The following is a 12,987-nucleotide window of genomic DNA, read 5'->3' as shown; positions in this document are numbered from 1 at the left end:
CTGTTTCCCGGTTATCTAGTTTGGCGAGCTTTCAAGCCCTAGAATTCATAGAACGACCCGTTCCGAAAACGCTCGACATCTCGTAATGTCAAATGAGCGTGTAAGGCATGATTTTTTCCAAAGATTTCTTCGCAAAACACAACATTCTGTCTGTTATGAAGTGAAAAAGCACACGGTTATCCTCATCCCCAGTTTCCACGCTCTCCGCTAGGAAAGCCCGGGACCAAAATTGCTGGGACCATAACTCCCCTCTCCTCCACCACCAAGAAGAACGGCTTGTATTTTTAGACTCGGGCTTTCCTATGGAAGCCCGAGTAATAAAGATTTTAGAGACAATTAGCCGCTTCCAGGCGTTCAGGTTGTTGGGGTGCAGCACGAAAAACGGTTGGCGAAAAAAAGAGAAAAGCGCAGCGAGAGAAAGGAAAAGAGCGCTCGTGGGTAAACTTAACAAAAGGTCCTTTCGTCCACTTATAGACCGCGTACAGGGCCCCGTAACATAACCGCCGGCTTGTGGTTTTCAGTTACCAGCAGATTTCTTGAGAAATAATTCTCCGGGATTGTAGAAAGAAAATCGCTGAAAGCGCCAAAACGACAAACGAACGCTAGATGGCCGACTGGAGGTACTCCTTTAGCGAAGCGTGCTAACACCTACTCAGGAGATTGACAGTAATCGACTGAAAAATCACGGCGTTCTTTTTCGAAAAAAAGCTACGGCAGTCTCCGAAGAAAAATCGGACGCAAATAAATATGATATCCGTGGTAAGAAGCAGCATACTGTACTTGCAAGCAGTTCTAATTAAAACAGCCGGGCTAATAACATAACATAAAGTGAACTTCATAAACACGTGAGAAGCAAACGAAGGTGGAGATACCCAAAAGAGAACGGTAAATGTACAAATGTCACGAACCGTAGGAATCGTGTAGGCTCGTCAACCCCGGCCATTTTGCACTGACCGCCGCCATATCGCATTTCCATCTGCGTTAGTAACGCACAAGTGTTGACAAAACCTGTCAAAATTGACCAATCAGAAGGTATACCAGATTCTAATACACCGGTACGACCTTTTGTTAAGTTTGCCCACAGGCGTTCTTTCGGTTCCTCTCGCCGCGCATCTCCCTATTTTTTCGCTCGCCGTTTTTCGCGCTGCACCCCAACTAACTAAACGCCTGGAAGACTGCTAAGGCACACTTGGTATTTATATTACAAGGGAGTAAAATTGACTTTTTATTCAAATATAGAATGTTAAAACTAAACAAACCTATGAAAAAGCAATTGGAGGAAATAATTTTGACCACCCTTGTCACATGTACACAATTAGAACATGTTCGTCTCAAACATTACCCATTCTTGTTCTAATGCATGTTTCTAAGTATCGCTTCTTAAAAACCAACCGCTGCTAATACAATAAATGTTTATACAGGATGTAAAAACTTTCTTAAAATTACAAACTCGAATGAACGGACGGAGAAGCGACAGCGATATAATAATAAGTTTGTAAAAATAGTACAAAGGCATTTGCAAGATTAAAATTATCTAAATACCAAGGTGAACTGCGAGTTTGTTTTTGAAAGCAGGCAAATTTCCTGCTTCCACAACAATAAGTGGTGGGTCTCTCCATGACTTCCCGCCTTTAACATAAAGCTTATAAGAATGGTGTGCTCTTTTTGGTTCGAGTTTCGTAAATTCAGAAAAGTCGTTAAACGTAAGATGACTTAGATCGAAAACTATTTTAAACATTCAATTAGTGATAGATATTCTCCACAGGTAGATAACTTTATTCTCAGAGTTTGAAAATTGCTTGGTCAACAGTATTCACGAGTTGGCTTAAAGAGCCTTTGATTTTTATCAACCGAAGTTACAACTTTAAGGAGTTCAGCAGAGGTTTTTCGTGATGACGGTTCGATCGGGGATTTTTAAGGTGCTAGGTCAAACAATCCAGACGTGATAGACTCGATAGAGGATTGAACACTCTTGAGTAATCGATTAGGAATAGTGAATAGTTTCGGTTAATATACACGACTGGGATTTGACCCCCAAAGAATCAAAATCACTAGAATTTTTACAAAGTGTGCTTGAAATAATTTTCGAATTCAAATTAGGCCACTTTCGAGTTGCCCTTTGCCTCTGAAGGCCTTTCGGAAATGGCCTATTGTCCCCATTTCATTACCGTACCCCTACATGAAGAACGGTTTACATAGGTTGAACGTTCTCTGTTCTATCTAATGAGCCTCTGGTTGGGTAATTTCCCAGCCTTCCTTTAGGGTGTTGTAAGCTGACTGGAGGGCTCCTTCATTCCATCCGGTTAACACTGAATATGCTTCACCCACTATAAAAACTTCTTCACCAGGAAATGGACGTTTGGCCCATTTCATTAAATCATAACGGCTCACGTTGGAACCCGCCTTTGTGGCGTGCCTGTTGAATAGAACAAGTACTGCATGAAAATGAGTGCAGGTCGTTGATATTTGAGGTCCGTACTGTAAGTTACGGACCGGCTTTTTTCCTCTTCGATTTATATCTCTACTGTGAGTCTGACGGGTGTGTGAACGATTTCTATTCACGCGGAACAGCTTAAACTTTCTGACGTACGTCGAAAGCAAAACGAATCAATTTGAAGTCATTAAGTCGTTAGTATATTTTGATACACAAGTTAAATTTAAAGAAAGTTTTAAACTTTTTAGTTGCTATAAAAGTTAAGAACACTTGGCGATAAATTTTTGCACGCAGTACAGTAGAATACGGCCTGCTAAATTGACCAATCACAGCGCGCGTAGTAACTGAAAGAGACTGAGAGATATAATATTGTGAATTAATCACATGATTACGGAAGAAAGCAGACAACTAAAGTTTAAGACCAGCCGGATACTCTGTGTAATAAATAATTATAACTATTTTTTTCTCTCTCTCGAGTGCTGTATGTGTGGCGTTGATGTGGACAAATTAATAGGTCACGTGTGGTAGATTGCAATTGTTGTCAGCCATCTTGAATAGCGAACTATAAGTCGACATATGGCTGGAAATTTCTCTTCGGCTGCTTGAGGTGAATAGTACTTTGGCAATCACCTTGGAGTTAACCAATCTGAACACGTGAAAAGTACTATTCACTCGTGTGGTATATACTAATCAAGGATAAATCTTTTCGGGCGAACAATTATATCAATAGGCCATTTTCATGGCAGCCATGTTGGCATTCCCAATTAAGAGAAATACTTCGTCCAAGAATAGAACTCTGTTATTTACCATTTACACGGAGAAACCGGTTCGTCAACGGTTTGCAAATGGTAAGCAAACATCCCTGATAGTAAGTTCCGTTCGGATTGGCCGTTTGCCCTTTACTCACAAAACCTAAATTTACCGAGGAGAATAGGACGAGTTCGACCTGATCATAATTCCAAGATGGCGAGTGCAACTGATAAGGAATTTTGTAAATGGTAAGCACCTTTTTTTCTACTCGGGTATTTCGGTTGGAAATTTTGGACTACCTTTCAAGAGGTTCTGTATATTTTGGACATTTTCCGGTCGGTCGAGCCAAAATTAAATTGCCTTACCATTTTCATTCTGACCGGAATTTGGGGGTAAATGGTAAACAACCCTCATTTACGAACGGACGGACTTCCATGTGTCAAAATACCGACATGGCCGCCGTGATGTCATGTGGAAACGTTATCTCACCAAGCAACTTTCTCCCAATATTTAAACACCATATCCAGAGGCTCTGGTAAGACTGCTCCTGGAAACACTTCCTGAATAGCTTTCTTTAACTCCGACTCCAAAACTGCTTTAGGCAGCTTGGAAAGTTCACCCCACTTCACTGCGCATGCAGTCCAAGCGTATGACAGCTGAAAAACGGCTTCGCCTCTGGTTCCTCTACCACTAAAAGCAAACGCAGTTGAAAACATCAAAAAATGTTTCTAATAGAAACACACAACACAACCAGGATCATTTCAGAATCTTTTAACATTACTGGGTTAATACCATATATTTGTCAATTATTATTCCACGCTTCGCGCCTCGTTGGCTATCTATAAATAGTAAAAAATCGCCCCAAAGAATACGCTTGCGCGTATTCTACCATATTTGTAGACCATGGTATAATGGCTCATGTACCATGATGGCTAAACCAATGAAAACTCTTGAACTGCATTATGCAGTGAAAATTTTAAAAATTGAAGTTATCTATTTTCTGACCTGTTATACTGACAGACACTAGAACATAAGGTTAAGTCAAAAACCGAGAACTTTCTTCCCTAACGGAACCTAGCTCATTTTTTTAAGATTCAAGACGCAAAGATTTGAAATATTTCCATTTGACAAAGCTCACAACAAATTGCGTTCACATGGAAAAATAAGCACTCGCCTCCGCTACTCCAATCCGTCAACTCACGAATTCCACTTCGGGTTTCTTTAACGGGAATGATATGAGATGTTCGATATATCATATCACGTGGTGATTAGGTCATGAAATTCAAAAGAGCCGCCATCGTGGATCCGCCATCTTGGATTTCTTGAGTTATCGAAAACTAATCAAAATCAGCTGCCGATTTTCGTGTGACGTCATCATTTTCCAAAATTGAAAATTACTAATCCTACTGAAAATTTAGTTTCATCAAATGTAAGACCCTATAATAACTTGGCATTTTACAACGTTTAAGTTCAGTTTGTAACAGAACGCGTTTGGATTTCCAAGTTTATCCGTTGTGTGACTTCAAATGGGGGCCCGAGAGGGCTCTTGCTTGGGTCAAAAGATGAGTCATCACGTAAGTTTTTGCTAACTGAACAGTTCTTGCTCTAGAAGAAGTATTAATTTCAATGTGTCGGAGCTCTAGAGAATAACTTTTCGTTTGAATAGCAAAACTCAATGACAGATGTTTCTGTTGCTTAACAGCTGCCATGTTTGTGTCCCTCCGAGGGGCACCAACATGGCGTCTCCATACAAAGCTCTATAAATTTGGGTGAAACACTTCTCCAAATAACACGCAAATGAAAAACCGCACAGACCCCAATCTTGGCGAGGTTGTTTATATAACAATCATCTATCATATCCCAGATTCTTGAGTTGATTTATTGAATGGTTACGATTTATAGTTTTGATGGTGTGGCAATGTCAACCAGCAATAAAACAAAGCTAAGAAGTCATAACTGCATCAAAGTAGAAAATTATTAATAAAAACAAGATCGAAATGTTTCTCACAACACAGCTGCCATGGAAAAATCATGTCTCGAGCACAACCACATGTCATAACCAATTGCCATACTCCTGGGCCAGGTGTATGACAGCTTTTTTGTCTAAATCTTGAAAAAAAATGTTCTTCACGTTTAGGGTGGGCACTTTCGAATTCCGCCACTTCGGTATAGATAAAAAAATAGCCTCTATTTGGCGCGAAAATATGCTCAGATACTTATCCGCGGACATTATCTGTTCCGAGAAGTGAACAGTGTGTCAAAGGACAAGTATCCGAGCATATTTTTAAAGATAAATGGGAGCTATTGTGTTCATTATGCAATCGTGTTCGACCGAAAATATTTGATGGATTATGAGTAGGGATAATCATATAATGCCTTTTTTGGTAGCTTACCTGTAAGGCATAATAGAAACTAAACAAGAAGCTCCTGAAAAGAATCTTTCAAGCGGCTTCAGTGTCAGGCTGTGAAGCGAAGTAATGTTTTCCCACCAAGGATAACTGTAAACCGCCACAGCTTTAAAGGAAGAATCCGCTAAATTTGCTTCAAAGAAGACATTTCTTTTAATATCCGCAGCCACGTCCCCAGATATCTCTTCAAATGGAGTGCGTGGCACGGCAATGATGAGCTTTCTGGCCGACACTGTAAAATTATCTGTATCAACTGTAAAAATGTTTCCTTTCCTATGGATTGCTTTGACATTTTCCCTAGCGTACATCTTTACTCCCAAACGCTTCGCAGATCTTTCCAATGCACCGACGATATCTGATAGGCCACCAGGCGGCCGATAGTAATCATACGAAGAATTGCTGGAAGCCTCACTCCGCTCGTATACGCCTAAAAAGCTCTCCTCACCGTAATTTCTTTTAATAGCGTATCTGGCCATGTAGAACTCGCAGCCTTCACTACCAAGTTGGTGGCACACAAAATCTCGGTAAGACGGAAATTCAAGTGTTTTCTCTCTAGTAATGTTCATCCAAGCATATTTCATCATTTCGGACAACGTCATGTTTGCAAAAGGGCCTGACAGCAGAGTCGGGAAAGCTTGCTCTTTGAGGGCCTGGGTACTAGACACAAAGACTCCTCTTGCTTCCCAATGAACGTCTTTTATGTCCATTTTCAACATGGGGATATTGAATCGTCTAGTTAAAGCCCTGAAAGTAAAATAAAAATTGGAAACCTGCAAATTTTATAAACTAAACACAGACAACAATTCTATCTTCCACATAAATTAAAAAGATAAAAAAAAAATACCCAACAAATCTACTACTAAGGGGGGGGGGTCCAATTGAGCCTCTTAAAGGCTTGGAAAACAAAATTAAATGGGTTTGAGCCTTGGACCCTACTGTTACCTGGTTCTGGTTTAAATTACACTGGAAAAATGGTCTAATAGCTGAGATATGAGATGTGCAGAATACTCTGATTCCTTAGAAGTGCCTAAAAATTTAATTGAGAACTCGCCGAGAATTTTCCTGATTACTGAGATTTCAGCCATCCCAAAATACGTAGGGGCCAAACCACCCCCCAAATGTTTCGTCAGTTCTTGGGTATTTCACATTATTTCGCATTACTTAAAAAGTATTGACTCTTTCCACACCAAACTTGGCAGATGAGCAGGAGACCTATTGCCAATTACATTTACGTGAAAAATGTCAGTAAATGTCAAAGTTGTGACGTCACAGTGATGACGTCATGTTTTTTGCCACTTTTGAAGTTTTTAATATGCATATTTTTTACAATGTGTTCGAAAGAGCACATCAAGGGGAGTTGAAACCTGAAAAAATTTTGTCCATGTCACAAAAATTGAATGAAATATGGCATTTTTAAATATGAAAAATAACTTTGCAAAATATGGGGTCCCCCCCTTGAGAAAAACCCCCAAATTGGAGCCGTAATTTTGTTCCAGCAAATGCAGCTATGTTGCACATGAGATGTACCAGATGACTAAAGCAAAAATAAAGAAAATCGGAATAAAAAATTATCCCTCTAGTGTTATTGCGTTAAAAGTAGTTTTGTTACGTCATAACCTGTGACGTCACCCGTTTTTTCACTGTTAATATCATCCTAACAAAGCCGAAAGTCAAATTTCTAAAACCATACGATTTTTCACAACATCAAGCTTTCTATTTTTCTAGATTATTAGCCTTCCTAGAATAAAACTGAAAACAATAAACCAGAGAGACTGACTTAAGAAGGACAGTATGGTTAAGCAAATTCCGGGGCGACAACAAAAAAAATATTTAATGTACCATATCTCAAAAAATAATCATCATAGCAAAAAACGGTTTCCAGCATTTTACTCCTCAAGTCAAGGCCTTTCCAATGTCATAATCTTTACATCAGATTTTACAAAAAATTATAGCACGTTTTGGTGACTTCATCAATTATGACGTCATAATCTGACATTTTGTCACAACTTCCACATTAAAATAAACTGGAGAACAAAGAAAGCTCATCTGCCAAACTTAGTTCAGAAATATATAAACCAAGCAAATATAGCCTTCATGAAACATTAGCGGGGTGGTTTGGCCCCTACGTGAAAAATCACCGGATCATATTTGCTCATGACAATTCCCATAATTGTTATGTCGCAGCGCCTGCCCATCTGATCTCAGTTCCAAAGACCATGGGATACCTGGAGCTCCAGATGGCTGAAGAAGGAAAATTTAGCCTTGGAACCCAGAGTCCAAGACTTTGTTTTCCAAGAGGACAAAAAAAAAATAGTCAATTTGCCCCATCCACACTTCGCAGGAGATATTTAAAAACGGAAACCTTATGTCTACGGTTAAAAGGCCTATCGTCCACACTAACCCGTCACAAAAACGGGGCTAGCTAAACGCTCTTCGAACCGGAGGAATTTGAAAACGCCGGCTTTGCGTTTTAGTGTCGACGGAAAACGTTTGGGAAACGGAGCTTTCTGTAAACGATGATGTCACGACAATTATGTTATTTCCCTGATCGAGCTTTCCTCGAACATAAATCCAAAATAACCAATGATTAAATTCCTCCGGCGTACAGTGAACGGGGCCTCAGTGCCTAGTGAATCTAGTTTTGTCAAGAGAAAATCAAGGTACGATAACTTGATCTGAGTTCTCTTGATAATTGGTCATGAACATAAAAAAAATGATATTTCTTACATTACTCTCTTGTGTTCTCTATCCACACGCCAGGCTCCTAAACCTTCAAGAGTAAATTTAAGCACATCCTTTAGCAATATATACATTTTCTTTTAATTCGTGAATGCAAGTGTGCATGACGTCGGCACTGAACGAGTTTTACTGGTTTGTCTTTTTGATTAACAGGAGATATTTTAAAGTTGAGATTCGTTATCTGAATGCTGTCCGTGGTTTACTTGGTAGTTTTAAGGGATTTGTATGGCTTAATAAACAAAAAATTATTTGAACACAGATTCATTGCCATAACAGCTTTTAAATAGCTGCAAAGCAAACAAAAACAAAGGTTGCCAAGTTTTCGACTTCTACTCGCAGTTTTCGAATGCTAGGCATAGCCAAGAAAGCTGATATCCTTTTTAAAGGAGCGTTGTTTTAAGCTTACTTAGAAATTTCAGTTTCTCACGAAGGCTGATATGTCTAACCCCGAAGACAACGTGACCGCCGAAAACAGGAAAAGCGAGCATTTCGTGTTTCTGAGTGACAACAAACTAACTTACTAACTTACTTATGCTGATGTTTGGTGCTTGGCTAAACCTAACGTCATAGTCTCGTCCTCCAAATCTGGAATCTTTTTCAAACAAACACACGTTGTCTTCTTTCTTCATTCGCATGAGTGTCTCTGCCATGTACATTCCTGAAATACCTCCTCCGACCACAACAACGTCACAGGACATGGGACGCAAAGAGGACTCTTTAAAAAAACAAACAAACAAACGAAAACGCAAATAAAAAGTTGAAGAGCACAATATGGGTTATAGTCAGGATTTGAGGCCATCTTTACAGAACAAGTTTAACAACAACAACAACACTAGAAGTTACCTGTGTGATACACAATTTTTGCGAGGCACAGCAGGCAATGCAAGAGAGCCCATACTCACACAGGTAGGAACTCGTATCGCCCGATGTATTTTTGGTATGGACCGACGCGAAGCGATTTCTTTGTAAAGGAAAGACATAGGGCGATATTGACCCAGTACGGTGCCCGGGCAACACGACGAATCGGTATACGAAAATTCGTCAGGTTAGGTTCGTCACATGGAAGGCGTGGAGCGGCTTTTGGATTCCATGGAGTGCAATAGGCATCTAAGGGCCAACACGACGAATTGATGCACAATATTAACAGATATCCGTCTTTTCAGTTCTTTTCCTAGATGAAAGCCGTCTTTTGTATTTATAGCTTTCAAATATTCCCCCGTTGAGCTTTTACGCAAAAGAATACATGTACGCTTTGGTCGTTTCGACGATTGATACAGTTTCAGTAGATGCGATGAGACCAGTCGGACTATAGTGCATTACAAATCAAAGACTATCCCAGATGGCGAGTGAGACCCTCACAAATAATTTATGTTTGCGTGATCAAGAATGTGGAAGTCGAGACGGCATTTCTGAAATTCGACTAACATTCTGGGAGACGCATTTCCTGTGATGGACCCTTCGCCATTTTGAGATTAACCGGCATTGAATACAAATCAACACATTCGAAACTCAGCATACATCTGTAATATATCGCACTATCGAGTCAAATTCTGTTAAGCAGATACATACAATTAAACGCTGTTAAATAGAACTCATGCCACCTCTAATACTATTACGCACTGTAGTTCAGTGGTGTTGAAATTAAATGCCGGTATCTAAAATCGATTCAATAGACTGTATATCTTGCTTACCTCTCTCTTTGGGATCACCTTTAATCACTCCAGCGTGCTTTGCTTTTCCCTTCTCGTGAGCTAACACCGTAGCTACCACAATCAAGGCAATCACCAGTGATAACAACAAGAACAGCACCAAAAAAACGTTAAATAAATTCACGAAAAAGCCGCGCACCTCAGTTTTACGAACTGCACTGTACTCCGTACGGACCATGTTTGTGGAACAGAATGATATTCGGGATCAAGCGATTGTTGGGTAGGGCAAATGGTGAACTAAGGTCTCTGCGGGCAGCCTTGTCACTGCTTTGAATATTGAGGTTATGACAAAGTTATAGTCTAACCTTCAGGGCAGACAAGCCGGTTCGTAAACAGAACAGTATTTGAAGCGTAGTCGACAGGCGTGACTTTCGTGATTGCATATCATCACTCTATCACGTTATCACGCGATCACGCTATTTTGGTAATGTCACGAAGACTTAATCATAGGTGTATGATACGTAGCGTGATTCGTCCTCAATTTTGATTGCCTAAATTCTTTTGTTAGAAGCTTTAATACGAACGTTCGCATTCAAATCGTTAGGTCATAGTTAATATAGGGAAATGGTTAAGAAGCCCGATAAACATCAAAGAAGTAAGTATGCAGTCAAACAGGCCAAGATTTATGATGGAAGGTACTAGACCTTTGTGCTCATAGACTATATATGAATTACATAATCGCAATGCTTCTATTAGCTGGTTGTATGAGAACACATAACCACCTTTTGTATTTTACCAACTTTTGTGCAGGGTCAACCCCCAAAATAAGTGTGTTTAGGTCGACAGTGCCAAATAACAAAGTATGAAATGTTTAATGCCCAATCCAGGTAATGTCTTTTTGTGAAGCAAAAGCCGGCGAGCCTCTCTCCCTTATTTCACGCTGCGCTCCAGCTAACTGAATGCCTTAAAGAGGCTAATTCGTCGGAAAATGTTGTACTAGATTAAAACTTTGTATTATTTGATGAAACCGTCGAGAACCGCTACAAACGTGTTTTGTTTCTTTGTATAATAGTTTACGATTTTTTTTTTTAACGTGTGGATTGTTTGACCTACCACCTTAAGAAGTCATACCCAAAACTCCATCACGAACATCATCTTGTGGACTCCCAAAGTCGTAATTTCGAATTTCCTTGAATCAAAACAATAATGTATGGTATTGGATTTGACCCCCGTCACCCCCACGCTATTAACCCCACCGCCACTACCCACGGGCATTTTGTACTCTCCCCAGTTTCGCTCGCATCAAGAGAACAAGATGGCGGCCCATCGAACTCAACGATCGACATCTACGATCTCACGGAAAAATAGAGGACTGTGAACAGTCTACTCATCAGTCCTATTCAGACAGCGTTCTAGCTTAGTTATTTAGTATTCAGTTTTTTTTTTGTTTGTTTTTTTTTCATCTTTCACTATGCCTGCCTCCGTAGGCCACAGAGTGCTGCTTCGCCGTGCAATAGCGGCTCTAGCCTCCGACAAACCTGCTGCCGTTTCTGGGAACACTACGTTAGAGCAGGACAAACCCGTCCCGACAACCGTGCCTCTTAACATGGCACAGGAACTCGCGACCATTCAGGCCGTTTTTGGCGCTGGTGCCGACAAAGTTACGCACGAGGCCGAAGTCACTAAGGTCGCTTCGTCTGCCTCTGAGAAAGCTGCAGCCGGAGGCCTAGGTAAGCAGTTGCGTCCTTGTGAACTTATATATGGCTCGGACGGGAAGCAATTGAAGCCTTTACAACTTACATTCCCCCAGTTTATGTTGGCTAACATTAAGATCTTAGAAACGTTGCTTTCGTCAAGTCCCAGTGAGGCTCAGCGATATCTGGGGTATCTGAAATTCCTTGCTGTGAAAGGCACCCGTTTTCAGACTCGGGCTATTCTTGCTTTTGACCAAGATTATCGTGCCACTAAACTGCGTCAGAAGTTTTCCTGGGGCTCAAATGTGGAGGATTTGAGTGCGCAATACTTCGACGCTGCTGTCGCACTTAAGCCTCCTACAGAACGGCGTTCATCTGGCTCCGACGAATTTTGCTTTCGCTGGAACTTTAGTCCTGGTGGTTGCCCCAACCCTCAGTCGTGCAGGTATAAGCATGTTTGCATTCATTGTTCACTGTCCTCTCACAAAGGCAAAGCCTGCACTGGGGCTCCCACTAGGGCTAACCCCAATAACAACAAGAAATGAACGTTTCGCTCTGATTGTGCCCCGCTTACGGCCTCCTTCGATGCTTCTATTTTCACCCCGCCTGAGGAATATCCCCTGAATTTCCACGCTTGGCAAAAAGAACTCTCTTTTGATTGCGTCAAAGATTTTATTCTCGATGGTCTGCAAAATGGTTTCAAGCTAATTAAAGAGTCAGATGTTTCAGGCATTGCTGGCTATGACGGGGTGAATTATACTAGTGCTGCCCGCGACGAGTTCAAACCTGAACTAGACGAGTTGTTTGTGTTAAAGATTCATGGCTGCGCTACTCATAGGTGCGTGACAAAAAAGGAAATTCATATCGTGACAAGGACCGTGACAGTAATCAACAACCAAACAGATTAATGTAACGAAGCTTGAGCGACAAGCTGATCACGTGAACATAGAATACTTTCACAATAAGGAATGATCTGTAATTCAGAGAAGAAAACCAACGTGGTCGGTGACGGTTGAGATTTCTGGTGAGCTTTGTGACGAATAAAAGATTTGAGACGAGACTAGTGTTGGGTGAAGTGGTGATTTCCAACATTTGCTAAGGAACTTGGTCTCGGGCGAATCTCTCGCGTTTTAGTTAAACCCAAGTGTATTCATGCCATCGGTCGTGTCCCTAAAAAAGATTCCGGAAAATCCCGCCCTATTACTGACTGGAGTCGTCCACGGGAAAACTCCCTTAAGATTATATTAAACCTGCTTTAGACTCATTTCGCATGAACTCTGTCGACACCAATGTGTCTCATTCGTCCAAAGGCT

At 40.8% G+C, this 12,987-nt stretch overlaps 1 protein-coding gene across 1 annotated transcript; it reads right to left on the bottom strand.

Annotated features, from left to right (window-relative positions):
* Positions 1–1,212: 1,212 nt before the first annotated feature.
* Positions 1,213–10,414, bottom strand: LOC110064502 (uncharacterized). Its single transcript, XM_020771557.2, has 6 exons — positions 10,023–10,414; positions 8,861–9,046; positions 8,320–8,362; positions 5,578–6,336; positions 3,674–3,874; positions 1,213–2,416 (listed from the first exon to the last, which is right to left on the bottom strand). Exons 1-6 carry the CDS (start codon positions 10,216–10,218, stop codon positions 2,221–2,223), a joined length of 1,581 nt encoding a protein of 526 aa, XP_020627216.2. The 5' UTR covers positions 10,219–10,414; the 3' UTR covers positions 1,213–2,220.
* Between the last annotated feature and the right edge of the window lie 2,573 nt (positions 10,415–12,987).

Source organism: Orbicella faveolata, unplaced genomic scaffold, assembly GCF_042242905.1.
Source record: "Orbicella faveolata isolate gen_17 unplaced genomic scaffold, um_ofav_v1 contig_14, whole genome shotgun sequence".
NCBI classification, from domain to species: domain Eukaryota; kingdom Metazoa; phylum Cnidaria; class Anthozoa; order Scleractinia; family Merulinidae; genus Orbicella; species Orbicella faveolata.
Note: the sequence above shows the minus strand (reverse complement) of the source record. Positions and strands in the feature narration are given on the sequence as shown.

Excerpts from the sequence above, each read along its gene's own strand:
- LOC110064502 (XM_020771557.2), bottom strand. The coding sequence starts at position 10,218 with ATGGTCCGTACGGAGTACAGTGCAGTTCGTAAAACTGAGGTGCGCGGC. Across the intron at positions 8,363-8,860 it reads AGCACCAAACATCAGCATAA|GTTTAGGAGCCTGGCGTGTG; the intron begins GTAAGTTAGTAA and ends TTACTCTTGAAG. Across the intron at positions 6,337-8,319 it reads AGAGAACACAAGAGAGTAAT|GGCTTTAACTAGACGATTCA; the intron begins GTAAGAAATATC and ends TTTTACTTTCAG.